This window comes from Carcharodon carcharias, chromosome 7 (genome assembly GCF_017639515.1).
Source record: "Carcharodon carcharias isolate sCarCar2 chromosome 7, sCarCar2.pri, whole genome shotgun sequence".
In the NCBI taxonomy this organism is placed as follows: domain Eukaryota; kingdom Metazoa; phylum Chordata; class Chondrichthyes; order Lamniformes; family Lamnidae; genus Carcharodon; species Carcharodon carcharias.
This window is the reverse complement of record NC_054473.1, coordinates 106,706,998-106,722,032: the sequence shown is the minus strand read 5'-3', so window position 1 is coordinate 106,722,032 and position 15,035 is coordinate 106,706,998. Positions and strand designations below refer to the sequence as shown.

At 43.6% G+C, this 15,035-nt stretch overlaps 1 protein-coding gene across 1 annotated transcript in view; it reads left to right on the top strand.

The window, feature by feature from the left end:
• Nucleotides 1-3,487: 3,487 nt before the first annotated feature.
• The window catches only part of LOC121280028 (hydrocephalus-inducing protein-like), a 478,228-nt gene continuing 466,680 nt past the window's right edge, over nucleotides 3,488-15,035 (top strand). The window contains exons 1-3 of the mRNA XM_041191656.1: nucleotides 3,488-3,639; nucleotides 4,364-4,432; nucleotides 11,748-11,910. Of these exons, the coding sequence (XP_041047590.1) occupies nucleotides 11,779-11,910 (132 nt within the window). The 5' untranslated portion in view covers nucleotides 3,488-3,639; nucleotides 4,364-4,432; nucleotides 11,748-11,778. The remainder of the gene's footprint in view (nucleotides 3,640-4,363; nucleotides 4,433-11,747; nucleotides 11,911-15,035) is intronic.

The following is a 15,035-nucleotide window of genomic DNA, read 5'->3' as shown; positions in this document are numbered from 1 at the left end:
GGCTGAATTGCCTACTGAACTGCTCCTTGTTCTTATGTTTTTAACTCCAAATTTATGCTGCCTGCAAAAACACTAAGTGGCCTTTACGTTTTTTAGGAAACCTCATCCACGAGCGGGATGAGGTTTCCTAAAGCTAATACTGATTATGTTAAGAACTTTATTTTGAAATTAAAAACATGTCCCATCTCATGTGACACAGTCACATGAGGAGACATGTTTCATTAAATTTTTTATGTTTTTAATAATTCCTTTAAAAAGCGCTTCAATCTCCCTGAGGCAGCCCTGTGCCTCAGGGAGATTGAAATGCTTTTTCGCATGCATGCATGAAAGAGTGTTGGACTCGACTCTCGCTCCTCCCCCCCACACACACAGGTAAGCGCTATCGCTCGCGATCCATGCTGGGTAGGCCTTAATTGGCCCACCCACGTGAAATTGCAGTGCCAAGCCGAACGTGGGCGACGGTGAGCTCCAGAACCACCCCTGCCCACTCCCGCCAAGCCCGCCCGACCAATGTAAAGTCCTGGCCCATGTTGAGTTCGTCTAATCCTGCTGATCTTTTCGAATTGTGCTGTTATCACATCCTTTATAATATGCTCTTGCATTTTCCCTACTACTGATGTTAGGCTTACCTGTCCGTAATTCCCGGTTTTCTGCCTCCCTCCTTTTTTAAATAGTGGGGTTACATTTGCCACCCTTCAATCTGCTGGCACGGTTTCAAGATCTACAGAATTTTGGAAGATGACAACCAACACATCCACGATTTCCATGGCCACCTCCTTAAGTACCCTGGGATGTCGATTATCAGGCCCTGGGGAATTATCTGCTTTCAGTCCCATTAATTTCTCCAGCACTATTGTTTTAGGAATACTAATTTCCTTCAATTCCTCCTTCTCACTGACCCTTGGTTCCCTAGCATTTCTGGCGAGCTATTTGTGTCTTCCTCTGTGAAGACAGAACTAAAGTAGCTGTTTAATTGCTCTGCCATTTCCTTGTCCTTTATTACAAATTCTCCAGTTTCGGACTGTAAGAGACCTAGATTTGCCTCCACTATTCTTTTTCTTTTTATAAACTTATAGAAACTTTCACAGTCACCTTTTATGTTCCTTACAAGTTTACTCCACATGCTCTATTTTTCCCCTCTTAACCAACCTCTTGGTCCTCCTTTGCTGAATTCTAAACTGTCCCCAATCTTCAGGCTTGCTACTTCTTCTAGCAACTTTATATGACTACTCTTTGCATCCAATACTATCTTTAATTTCTTTTGTTAGGCATGGTTGAGCTGCGTTTTTGTGCCAGAAAGAAATATATAAATATTAGAAACATAGAAAAGTTATGGTGCAGAAAGAGGGCATTCAGCCTTTCATATCTATACTGGCCAAAAAGAGAAAAGAAGAAACTAGCAGTTCATTCTAATCCCACTTTCCGGCACCTGGTCCGTACCCTTTAGGATTATAGCACTTCACTTGCAGATACAGGTACCTTTTAAATGATAAAAGCAAAATACTGCGGATGTTAGAAATCTGAAACAAAAACAAAAATAGCTGGAAAAACTCAGCAGGCCTGACAGCATCTGCAGAGAGGAATACAGTTAACGTTTCAAGTCTGTATGACTCTTCATCATAAGAGTTCTGATGAAGAATCATACGGACTTAAAACGTTAACTGCATTCCTCTCTGCAGATGCTGTCAGACCTGCTGAGTATTTCCATCTATTTTTGTTTTTATACCTTTTAAATGAGTTGAGGGTTTCAGCCTCAACCACCAACATAGGTAGTGAATTCCAGCTGCTCACCACCCTCTGGGTGAAAAAGGTTTTTCTCATATGCCCTCTAATCCTTCTATCAATCACCTTAAATCTATACTCCCTGGTAATTGACCCCTCAGCTAGGGAAAATATCTTTCCTGTCTACTCTATCTAGGCCCATCATAATTTTGTACACCTCAATTAGGCCACACCTTAGCTTCCTCTTTCTAAGGAAAACAACCCTAGCCTATCCAATCTCTCCTCAAAGCTGCAATTTTCAAGGCCCTGACAACATTCTTGTAAACCTCCTCTACACTCTCACCAGAGCAATTATGTCCTTCCTGTGATGTGGTGACTAGAACTGTACACAAAATTCCAGCTGTGGCCTACCTAGCTTTTTATACAGTTCCATTATAACATCCCTGCTTTTGTATTCAATACCTTGCCCAATAAAGGAAAGGATTCCATATGCTTTTTTGACCCCCTTGTCCACCTGTCCTGCCACCTTCAAGGACCTGCGGACATGCACTTCAAGGTCTCTCACTTCCTCAATCCCTCTTAATAGTTTTCCATTTATTCAGTATTCCTTTGCTTTGTTTGCCCTCCCCAAATGCATTACCTCACACTTTTCTGTATTGAATTCTATTTGCCACTTCCCCGCCCATTCAACCAAACCATTGATATAATTCTGGAGTTGACAGCTATCCTCTTCACTATCAACTACATGGCCAATTTATGTATGATCTGCAAATTTCCCAATCATGCCTCCCAAAGTTGTCTAAGTTATTAATTTTTACAACAAATAGCAAGGTCGCCATCCCTGAACCCTATGGAACACCATTGGAAACCATTTTCCATTTGCAAAAACATCCATCGACCATGTTTCCTGACATTGAACCAATTTTGGATCCAAAGTGCCACCTTCCCCTGTATTTCATGCAATGCATACATTTGTTCCTTAAGTATTGCCCATTGCCTATCCACCGTCATGCCTTTTAATGAAGTTGCCCAATGTATCTAAGCCAACTCATGTCTTATAAGTTCGGATTGGACTACTTCACTTTCCATCCTCATGAAGAATTCTATCATGTTAATGGGATTTATCTTTAATTACTTGAGAGTCCAGGATAATACAGGAGGGTTTCCTACTTTTGGAAAGGGTGCCAGATATTCCAATATAGACTTTCTAATCTGGGATTGTCTTGGAGTCTCCAAAATTTCAAGATTAATCTCCATGAGCTACCCAAGGGATCAAAGGGACAAGAGGCACCAGTGTTTGAAAACAAATTTGAACGATTTTGTTACCTGGTTATAAAAATATTGAGGGAAGCAAAAGGTCTTGAGTCATAGTGAAGAGTCATCCAGTTGAGGAATGAAGAGTTTGCACTCTGTCCCATTGGTGATTGACATGTTGGGTAACCAATGGGAGGATGATGGGGCGGGACAGTGGCGGGCAGAGGGTCACGTTTGTCCAATCAGGGCTGGTAGTTCTAACTGGAGCGGATTGAGAGTTAAAATGCAAGCAGAGACTCACTGAGAGAGTCCCGCAATACCATGAGGGGAATGGTAGCCACTGAGTCCTCAGGAAGTCAAACTGCTCGGACAGACAGGGCCGAAAACCGCGGCAGGCCGCTTGCACTGTTGCCGCGGTAACTGGTCACGTGCCCCGAGCCTGACCAATGCCGCGGCCTGATACTGGCGGGTGGAGCCATTGGGCCACTCAGTGTTGTCATGGTGACGGCAAACAGCGGCGGCGGCGGCGGAGAGAGCGTTGAGAGCCACATTCCCAAACTCCAAATCAGTGGCTGCTCCAACCTCCCTCCCGGTTTTGTTTAATCTCCTGAGGGTGTGCCTGTCACCAGGGGGATGCTGGCCTCTGGCTGATGATGAGAAAAGGTAACCCCCTGCTCATCTATTTTCGTCTTTCACAGGATGTGGGTATCACTGGCTATGCCAGCATTTATTGCCCATTCCTAATTGCCCTTGAGAATGTGGTGTAGGTACATCCAAAATGCTATTCGGGTGGGGAATGGGTAGGGGGGAGTTCCAGGATTTTGACCTGTGAAGGAACAGCGATATTGTTCCAAGTCAAGATGGTGAGTGACCTGCAGGCGAACTTCCAGGTGATGGTGTTCCCATCTGTCTGCTGCCCTTGACCTTCTAGGTGGTAGTGGTTGTGGGTTTGGAAGGTGCTGCTGAAGGAGCCTTGGCGAGTCCCTGCAATGCATCTTATAGATGCCACTGTGCATTGGTAGTGGAGGGAGTGAATGTTGAAGGTGGTGGACAGGGTGCCAATCAAGCGTTCTGCTTTGTCCTGGACAGTGTCAAGCTTCTTGAGTGTTTTGGGAGCTGCACTCATCCAGGCAAGTGGAGTGTATTCCATCACACTCTTGACTTGAGACTTGCAGATGCTGGACAGACTTTGGGCAGTCAGGAGGTGAGTTACTTTCCACTGAATTCCCAGCCTCTGACCTGCTCTTGTAGCCACAGGATTTACATGGCTGGTCCATTTGACTTTCTGGTCAATGGTAACCCTGAGGATTTTGATCTGTGACCTCACATTATGAATGGCCAATGCTCCTAACTTTATCCATGAATCAATATTTTTCTTTACCTATAGGGACCGGCTGAGTGCAAGCAGATGTGGGATTTGCTGTATTGGGCTTGGCAGTCAGAGTGAAGTGAACAGGTGAGTTCTAAAGCTGGAGCCCCTGAACTGGAGCAGAGGAAGACTGTAAGGTATTATGTCAAGAGTGAGATGCAGGTTCAATGCTGACTATTCTCAGCTGACACCAAGTGAGCAGGACAGGATTTTCACCTTAGAGACAGCTCGCGTATCTGCCTCGGGAAAAAGTGCCCCGAGTGGCGTAATTTTTGTTTCGGTGTGTGTGTGGAATAGAATAGAGCCTGCCCACATCCCCCCCTGCCTTTCCCACACCTGCTACAGATCTGAGGCGGCCACAGGGACTGCCGAGTGCAGAAGTGGGCTAGTTAAAAGGCCCACCTCTGTTTCTGGGGCTTCATCCCAGTTGCTTTATTAAATAACAAGCTCTCTAGCTCTCAACCCTCACACCACATCACTCCCTCCCTCTCCCATGCCCCATCCATGCCAACCCTTGCCCCCCACCCATCCCAATGTCCCCTTGAACCCTCCATGCCAAATCATAGCATTTCCATTTACATTCACCAGTATATATTCTGTGCAGAACTAACGAACCCTATAGTAACAATGGCATATGTGGAAAAACTCAAAAAAATGTGTGCCTTTCATTTAAAAAACTGCTATTACTGCAATCAACCAGACCTTTAAAGTATCTTTAGCAGAAACTATAAGTACTTGACACTTCTTTATCTTGTGTAAATAACATTGAGTCATGGACAAAATAGATGTAAGAAATAAAGCTAGAGCTGTACATCAAGCAATGTTATCCCTTCTCTGCACCTGTTTCAACGATGTAATGGAAGTCTGGGCTCTCAGCCAAGCATGCAAACTGGGGAAACCAAACTTAGATTGGGTGATTGTTTCTATGGAACACTTCCATTCAGTCTGCAAATGTGACTCCGAACTTCCAGTTGCCTGTCATTTTAATTCTCTGGTCAACTCCCAATCTAGCCATTCTGGCCTTGGCCTCTTACATTGTTCCAGTGAAGCTTAACACAATCTCAAATCAAACAGTACCTCATCCTTTGATTAGGCACTTTGCAACCTTCAGGCTCAACGTTACATTTAATAATTTTGTATAATAACCGCTGTCCTTTTTGTATGGACACGAGTTGCTGGTGATGATTCTGCTTTCCCATTTACCCTCCCTCTGGACATATCTTTTGTTTCTTTGTTTATCACATTACCATCTTTTTTGTCTTGCTCTTTTGTCATAAATCTCTCCTACCTTTGAACTTATTACAATCTACCTGTTTGTTCATTCCTCTCCTCCCCCATTTCCCTGCTGTGCTTAGGAGCTGTTACATTTCTAAGTGCTATTAATTCTGACGAAGGGTCATTGACTTAAAACACTGGGCTCAATTTTTGCTAACGAGATGGGTAGCTCGAGTGGGGAAATTTTCTGACTCGCTGGACCCTCCTGAGAAAAATGTGCCCCAAATCCTGCAATTTTCGTCTCAGCAGGATGAGAGTGGGTGGAGGATAGAGCCTGGCCCACTGATCACGGAAGCAGAGTGTAGTTGACCGGGGTGGGGGGGATGATGAAAGCCGAAGCAGGCTGGTTAAATGTCCCGCCTAGGTTCTCTGGGACTTTGTCCCAGTTGTTTCAGAAGCTGGTAGGCCCTCTAGCCCTGACCCCTCACATTCCCTCACACCCCCACCTACCCCATTGGCCCCTCATACCCTCCATGCAACTCCATAGCCATTCAACCAGTATCCACGATGATCAGACCTCAGGACTCAGTTTAACAAAAAACTTCTTTCAATCTAATACATCTCTTACTCCTACACACATAGTAGTGGAAAAGCTCCCATTCATAAAGCCCCTTCAAAGCTTTTAAATCTCCTCTTATTAAAACAAACAAACTTCTATTCCGATCCCACATCAAAAACAGCTATTTCTTTAATAGACTATTTAAACTGCCAATGAAACTGTGAACGCAGAACCCCCTGCTGAGATAATTGTAGCTTTTGAAACTCAACAAACCATTCATCATTATATAATGATATCCCTGGGGAATTGTCAACAAAGAACTCTACTAAACTGCACAAAGCGATGTAGCTGTTTTTTCTAACCTATGCATGTCAATAAAAACAGTTCAGCAGAAGCTTTCTTTTTAACTCTCAGTGACAGCTACAACCTGTTTATTTTAAAGTTTAAAGAGCAGGGTATTTAAAAAAACCTCAGATCATTAGAGTTAAACAGACTTTATCCACCTTTCAAGAACACTTACATCTACTCCGTCAATTCATGGCTCCCACACTGTGGGTTAAGGCCCTTGCAATGGCCAAATTGAACTCAGCACTGAGTTCAAATGGTCCTGCTGAGTTTGGATTTCCCTCCTGTTTGAATGATGCCCCACCCCCCCATCCCCTTCCTGCAAAAATTGGATCTAACAGAAATGGTGGGACTTCTGCAGCTGGGTTCTGCCCTCCATTTTTAAAGGTCTGCTGAGTCTTCCTGACTGTCCAAAAATCTGATCCATTAACTTTGTTTCTCTCTTTCTCTCCACAGATGCTGAGTATTTCCAACATTTTTTGTTTTTACTTGAGGGGTATGAGTTGACGGGATGTTAACTTCGGGTTGATAAGTCAGGAATAAATAAAGCTAGCAGAATTCTAGGCGCAGAATTTTGCCCTTGGCGGGGGTGCTAGGTGGGGATAGTCGGGAAGCCAATTGAGGCCTGCCCAGCATGGAACGCGAGCGGCAGTGCCTAGCGCTGCCTGTGTGGGCATGGGGAGGAGGGTGAGTGGGCCTTGCATGAACTTCGCGCAAGCGCACGAAAGAACACTTCAATTTCTCTGAGGCAGCTCAGTGCCTCAGGGAGATGAAGTGCTGTTTAAAAAAACTAATGAACAAAATAAAAATGTCATAACATGTCCCCTCATGTGACTCTGTCACATGAGCAGAGACATGTTTTTAATTCAAGTGTAAAATTTTTATTTTAATTTTATTTGCTTTAGGAAACCTCACCCTCCTGTGGATGAGGTTTCCTAAAAAATGCAAAGGCTGCTTTGCTTTCTCGCCTGCCTCTCAACCGTTAAGTTGAATGGGCAGTGAAAAATTCAGCACAGTTGTTAACTTAATGGCCTTAAAGGCTTTTTAATTGCCGGCGGGCGCGTTGCCAACTCCAGTGCATGCCTGCTGACTGAACTATTGTGAGAGTGCGTATTGATGTTGGTACACTTGGCCGATGTCAACGTGCTTTATTTCACACTTGGGCGTGTCGGGCGCGTGCCCGCACGTTGAGCGAAAAATCCTGCCTTACGTAATAGCTTAAGATGTAGTTATTTGGTAGCACAGAACTTGAGTATTGCTGAAAAAAGAGACATTTTGTTAAAGCTTTTCGTCTCGCACTCATGAGGACAATTTGCAAGAATATAATGTAAGGGAAAACAGCAAGTTTATACGGTATGAGAACAGAGTGCTGATTGGCTGGCGAGTGGACTGTGATTGGTAGAAGTGTTACCATGGAGATTGCACCTTCATCCCAAATCAAACGGAAAGAGTTATTTGCTGAGTTAGAGCTCCTCTACTCCCAACTTTCCCGCCACAAACTAGCATCCACTGAAGATACTAAATCCTTGAAAGGGTGCCTAGTTGATCTAGCGCACGCCTATTGTAGGATCCTGAACCACCTGTCTGTTTTTTCATATGCAACACAAATGTCTTACGGCATTGAGAGGTCTTAAGACCAATCTGGACATACAAAATAGTAAACCTGACAAAGGGATGGGAATAGTCATCCTTAGCAAATGTGACTATATCAACAAAATGCATGCCATTCTTAATGACAGATCCAAATTCATATCCATTGGACCTGCTGTTCAGCAGGACCGGACAGTTTGCTCGAAAGTAAGCTTTAAAAAAATGCTTGCTGGACTGTGTAAGAGCAACGAGCTGCTGCATGCTATACATGACAGGGTTTGTCCTCACGGCTCGCTGCGTCTGCATATATAGGGCTGCCCAAGACACAAAGAAGTGATCTCCCTTTACACCCTATCTTATCTATGACTGGCTCTGCACAACATGAATTGGCCAAATGGTTGGGCGAATTGCTATAACCGGTTTTGACCAAGTTTTCTACATAGGTGGTGAAGGATTCCTTCACAATTGCAAAGACCATGCAGGACTTGCATATCAGTCTCAATGCTATGTCCATGTGCTTATTTGACATTACTAACCTATTCACCAATGGTCCACTAAGGAAGCCATAGATATTTGCGCTGCAGCACTATATCATGGCAATCTAGACCTACCACTATTATGTAAGTTAGTATTCATTGAACTTATGAACTTGGCAACTCATACAGTGAAGTTCAGTTTTAATGACACCATGTATGCCCAAATAGATGATGTTGCCATGGGATCTCTTTTAGGCCCAGCTGTTGCTAACGTCTTTGTTAGTTTCCATGAGAAATGTGTCTTTGATGGAATGATATCTAACCTCCAACCCCTTGCATATTTCCGATATGTGGATGCTATGTGTAAGTCTATAGCTGCATGTAATAATTTCCTTACATGTCTTAATGGGCTCCATCCTGTGCTCAAATTCACCTTTGAAATGGATCAGTCAAAAGAATTTCTTTTCCTTGACGTACTAATTGAGAAATCTGCCAGAGGATTCTCTACCACGGTCAACTGCAAGCCCACCTTCACCGGTCAATATATGTGTTGGGATTCTTACAGTTCCACGCTCTATAAGAATGGCTTTATTGACAACCTTGTAAATAGGACCCGAGCCATTTGCTCGCCATGCAAACTTGATGCTGAAATATGGCACATCAAAGGCATCCTGCAAGTTAATGGCTACCCTGATCATACATTTTCACGCTGTATATTGCACAACCTCATGAATGAGACTAAGGCCGTCACTTTCGGTCCTGAAAAGTGCCCAATCTACCTCAGATTACCCTGGAAGGGCAAGGTATCTCAAAAATTTGAGCAACAGGTGAAGCTAGCTGTTTCATGCTGCTATTATGCAGTAACAACATGAGTGGTATTTGCCACTATCAGGATGCTGCAATCAAGCCAAAATGATATTCTGCCTATCACACAAATGAGTAACGTGGTATATGAATTTCAGTGTCAGTGTGTTGCTAGGTATGTAGGTCGTATGTCCCAAAGACTGGCGGATCATATCAAACAGCACGTCCCAGCTGCTGCTCGCAATGGGCAGGGGACAGATTGTATCCAACCAGCCTGTGGTTGCAAAACTCAAACCACAGTGTCCAACATTAGATGTGATTCCGCAATTGGACATTTGCTAAATGTCCTCAGTGTACTAAGAATTAAGTTGACAACCAATTTAAGATTGTCAGTTGGTCTCACAGTGTGATGCAATTGTGCATACTAGAAGCTACATTTATTAATACACAGGGTCCTGCTCTTTGCAGACAGAAAGGACATGTACACACTTTGCACCTATTTCAGCTACACAAAATAAGTGATAGCCATTTGCTGGTTCATGCCTCAGGGCAATGCCTTGACCAATCAGAGTCAAGCTGTCTGGTTTAAATTTCAAACAATACTTGAAAGTTAACTGTCAGCCACATGGTGCATTTTCCATAGCAAGGCCCCTACCAGTCAGAGTCCACTTGCCAACCAGTCAGCACTCTCTTCTCATACAGTATAAATTCATTGTTTTCCCTTACATTGTACTCTTGAGAATGGTTCTGATGAGCGCTAGACAAAAAGCTTCGACAAAATATCTCTTTTTTCAGAAGCTTTTAGATATATAGAATATAAAAGCCAAGAGCTAATAAATCTTAAGATCTCAGTTGGAATGCTTTATGCAGTGCTGAACTGCACACAATAGAAAGCGTGTTGATGTGATAGAGAAGCTACAGCATAGATTAACTAGAATGCCATCTGATATGAGGAAGTAGAACTATGAAGAAAGACTTGCAAAGTTGGATATCCTTTGATCAGAACAATGCAGATTATGGGGCAATGTGATCGACGTTCTTAAAATTTTGGTGCAAGGTTAATAGAATAAGACTGTTTCCAGTAGTTGAGGAGCTATGGATACAAAATTAAAAGAGAATTAGAACTCAGTGAGGAGAAATTTCTTCACTCCTAATACTTCCCTGCAGTTTTTTCATATTTTTGCATATGTTGCTTGCTTCTGTAAATAATTCCTATTTTGTAAATAATTCTGACTAATAGATTAATCTTTTGGGGAAAGTATCGTGTACAGTTGATACGATTTTTTTTCTGAGCTGATGTGCAATGCAGTGCAATCATATGCGCCACCATCTTATGGCAAGTTTATAATAAAAGGGCAGATTGTTTGCCAGGTGACATGCTGAATCCCACTCTCTTAATGGACTAAGATTAAATTTCTATTCACAGTGATCATGCATTTGTATATTAATGCTGTCTTTTGCAGTGACTTTGCATAAGGAATTTTGGGAAAGAGAGTCTGGGTTTGTTTCCATCTCACTAATTTCTGGTTAAATTTTGCATTTTCTTCTAGACACTAAAGCAGTCAACTTTTTATTGTTACAAAAACAAATGACAAGTTATCACAGGCAGTACAGAACGTTCACTGGCTGTAGTAATGGTAGCTGTTCTCTGTCATCAATAAACCAAAAGAAACCAAGTGATGGTGGATTTCCAGTCAGTGGTTTGCTATGCAATGTGCATCTTCTGTGAGAGACAGTGAAATAGCGCATTCTTATCCCATTTTAAAATATGCATCTTTCACTGTCATTTTGAAACAAGAAAAGCAGGACATATGAATTTGCAAACAATATTTCAGCATAACTTTTGATATCAGATTTTTTAATAAAAACATGCCACTTTGCAGCAGAGATAGATGAACATTGAGGAACAAAAAAATGTTGAAGAAGGAGAACATCAGAGTGGGTAAGAGGACAGTTTACCAAATAGGAAAATTTAAAGGGAGAGTTGAAGATCTTGCTGCTTGTGTCTGCAAGGGACACTGATACACATGTCTTAAAGCAGCCTGGGCCACTAAAACTGGAGGATAGTACAAAACCATTCACTGAGCATGCCATACAACCTGCAGAGCAAAAAGGACCACAGGATGAATGTCTCCAATCTCCCTTTCTGCATTCCGATAGGAATACTGTCATAAAAATGTATTGTATATTGACAATTAATGGTTTCAATCTACAATTTCAGTCATTTTTGGGGGACAAAATACAGCAGTGCCCATAAACAGCCAGTGAGGTGGCATGCAACTTGAACTATGTTCAGTATGCTTTACCTCGGTGATCCTGCACAAGGGAAGAGAAGCATCATCCTGGGGTTTTTGCTGCTGTACAGCACAATATTTGATTTATAGTGGGGCTGACTTTTTTCCTTGTCTTACAGTCAAGCTGAATACTGGTTAAGCGACTACAAAATGGCTGCAAGCAATGTGGAAGTGACTGATCGAGCAATGCAGAGCACCTTCAAGTTGCCAGAAGGATTTCAAAGCAAGGTGGTGGAACCTGGCAATCCAAAAATGGTCAAAAGAGAGGTGAAAAATGTTAAGGTATGGGCAAAAGTGTTTATATTTTCTGACAAATACATGTGCTATACTATGATGGTGACCATATTATTCACACCTCCACATAGGTCCTGGAGAGGATTTCGTTATTCCAGGACTAGCTGGAGGAGAGAGGTTCCAGCCTCAGTGGGGAGCTCCAATAGTTTGTCTAAGAGTAACTACTTTTGGTACCTTTCCTGCCAACAATGTCTCCACCAACTACATTGCCGATTTGACTCAGTGATGACACTGACAGCTGGCTGGGCTGGCAGTTTTGAATGCTTCTTTGAATAGCTTTTATTTCGGCACTGCACTGACCCAGCCTGGCAAAATCTCCTCTGCTAGCACTTGTGATCAGCTTTTGCCAGGAATCTGAGACAGTGACCTAAATTACTCCTTGTCACATTGTGCACATGCATTGTTCAGTGACTCTCTCGTGCTACTGCTACCCAGGTTTTTCAGCAGAATCTTTTCCTTGGCTTGACTGGTTGCCTGTCACATCTCTGACTTCCTCACTAGCCTCAGCATTCTCTGACCTCCTTTGGGGGTCCTCAATATTTTCTGATCCCAAAGTTAGAAATACTGGACTATTTGTCTTCCAATCTCAGCCTGGACCCCTACCCCCAGGCTATCATCAGACCTCTGCTGAAACTGGAATCTTTGATCTTCACCTTTCGGGTGAAAAATTCATTGTGACATCTCAATTTTTCAGAGGTCTCTAACATTAACATTAAATGGTCTCTGAACATTTCTTAAATTTCTTCCCTTATGGACTAACCTCCTCCAAAGTTACTTTCTACCTCTGGTCAAAACATTGTTCCCAACCTCACTGAGAAGCTGTATCTAAATTCTGACGTACCCTGCTCTGGCCTGCTCCTTGTAATGACATTAATGTGTCTTATTAAATTTCTCCGGATTCTATGCCTATTGGATCCTGCAGGGCGTATATGCACTAAATACGGTGGGCCTTCCCCAAAGGAGGTGATGAGGGACTCTCGCTGACTCTCTGCTGGCAGGTAAAACCCTTGTTGCCTGAATTAAAAACGGCCCCAGTTATGGATATACTAAATGGTTCCTGCTAAAGGTGCTAAATCAGGATAGAGAAGTGGGCTAAAAATTAGTCACTCATTGAAAGCACACAAGCAGTGAAAATTACTGTAGTGAAGTAAATAGGGTTTTAGGTTGTATTACTGGGACCATTGCGTAGAAAACATTGAGGATCACCTGTGCTATATCGACTCCCACATTGTGCCCATTTTGGTCCTGGGAAATGGTGGTGTTCCAGAGAAGGTGCGGAGAAGATTCTAGAGAAGGTCCAGAATGAAATCAAATGTGAGAGTTCTTGGCTTTGAGGATAGGCTCAAAGTTAGGGTTATTTACAGGTTTAGAGGGGATATGATTAACAATCTTAAAATGAAGAGATTGGACACAGCCTGGTTAGGTATTTTAAATGAATAGAGATGGTAGGACTAGAGGTCATGCATATAAATTCCATGAACATTTATTCTAGAATTTTATTGAATATCATTAGGGATCAGGGAGCATTTATTAAAAAGCTTTCTCTCTCCATAATCGTGGTTCAACAATTCTGTGAACCTGTGGCATGTTACAACACATGGTTGGGTTGGTCGCCTTCCATTTACGAGAGGTGATGGGCACGCAGCAAGCAGTCCATTTAGGTTGGCTGGGGCTGGTGGCTCTTCACTTGGTGCACCTTTGCTGATGCCTGAGAAGGCCAATCCTTGAGAGGCAGTTTCTGCCATAAGCGCCGCACATGAAGCTGTCAATTCAAGTTGTAGGTTGTTTTCGGCATTGGCGCCTGTTGCCAAGTTGCACAGTTATCATTGCTATTTTGCTTCTTGTACTAGTGTAAACAAACAGCTTTAACTCATTGGAGAAAAATTATCTGGGTAAACACTGACCTCCCACCAGGTACACACAAGAGGCGGAATGTTCTGCTCTGGAGTCTAAGTGCGGTGGCGGGTGGGAAAAGCGGGGTGTCTCCCGCCGAATGGAATGGCTGGTTTTTGCGTCAGATTGCCCACTTTTCAGCTCGTTATATATACATGAAAGCGATCAACGTTGAACCTTATGGCGGGTGGGCTGCAATTCGTCTGCTCTGCCGTGACCTCATTGGATCACCTTTCCGGGCATCATATTTAAGCCATACCTGCGCAAATTATTCACTCTCTGCAGCCCAAGATTGGTCTTGACGAGTGATGGTCCCAAAAGGAAAGCAGCTGATTGCCCCCAGGTTTGGTGACAAAGTGCTGGGGTTACTTCTGGATGTGGTGGAGGCATACCAGAGGTTCACCAGTGGGAGACAGAGGTCCACCAACCTCACCACTTGGGTGAAGGTCACTAGTGTGGTCAGTGCCAAAGAAACCCATGGGAGAACCGCCATATAATGCAGGAAATGGTTGAAGGATCTCATCCGCTCTGCCAGGGTAAGTCCACCTTCTCCTCACTTTCAACTCACATTCTCACAAGCCCATCAGGCAATCACAGGGTTACAGTCCACAGGGATCTCACACGCTGCCAGCACAAGAGACATCGCTGCTGACTCTCTCACACATTTGACATCTTCATATCTTCTCACATTCTGTGCAGTTTGCGTCCTCAGCGCTTATACAGGTCAATTCAAGACCCACGGAAGGCAGGCATCTTTATCATCTGCCTTGGCATCCATCTTGCTCACAGTCTGTCCATCCATCTTTATACAGGACAAGATCACCCACAACAACAGAGAAAGATCCTGGACTGGAGGGGATGCCTGAACTCAGGCCCCTTACAGAGTTTGAAGAGCGTGCAGCAGAGCTGGGCGGTGAAGAATGGGACCGTGCCTGCGCCGAGGGTGAGATCCTCCAAACCCAGTGAGGACCCATCATCATCTCGCCCTTAGCTGATGAAACTGTGAGTGTTTTGTTATGCTGGTCGCTATGCTGACAATCACTAATAATCTAATTTCTCTTTGACAGGCACCAACATAAAGAGGAAAAGAGGCACAGGCAGCCAGTTCATCAACCCAACCCCCACACCACCTTGGATGAGGATCCAGAGGACCCACTAGAAGAAGACCCATCATAGCATTCACCTGCACCCTCCACCAACGCAGAGACACACACTTTGGT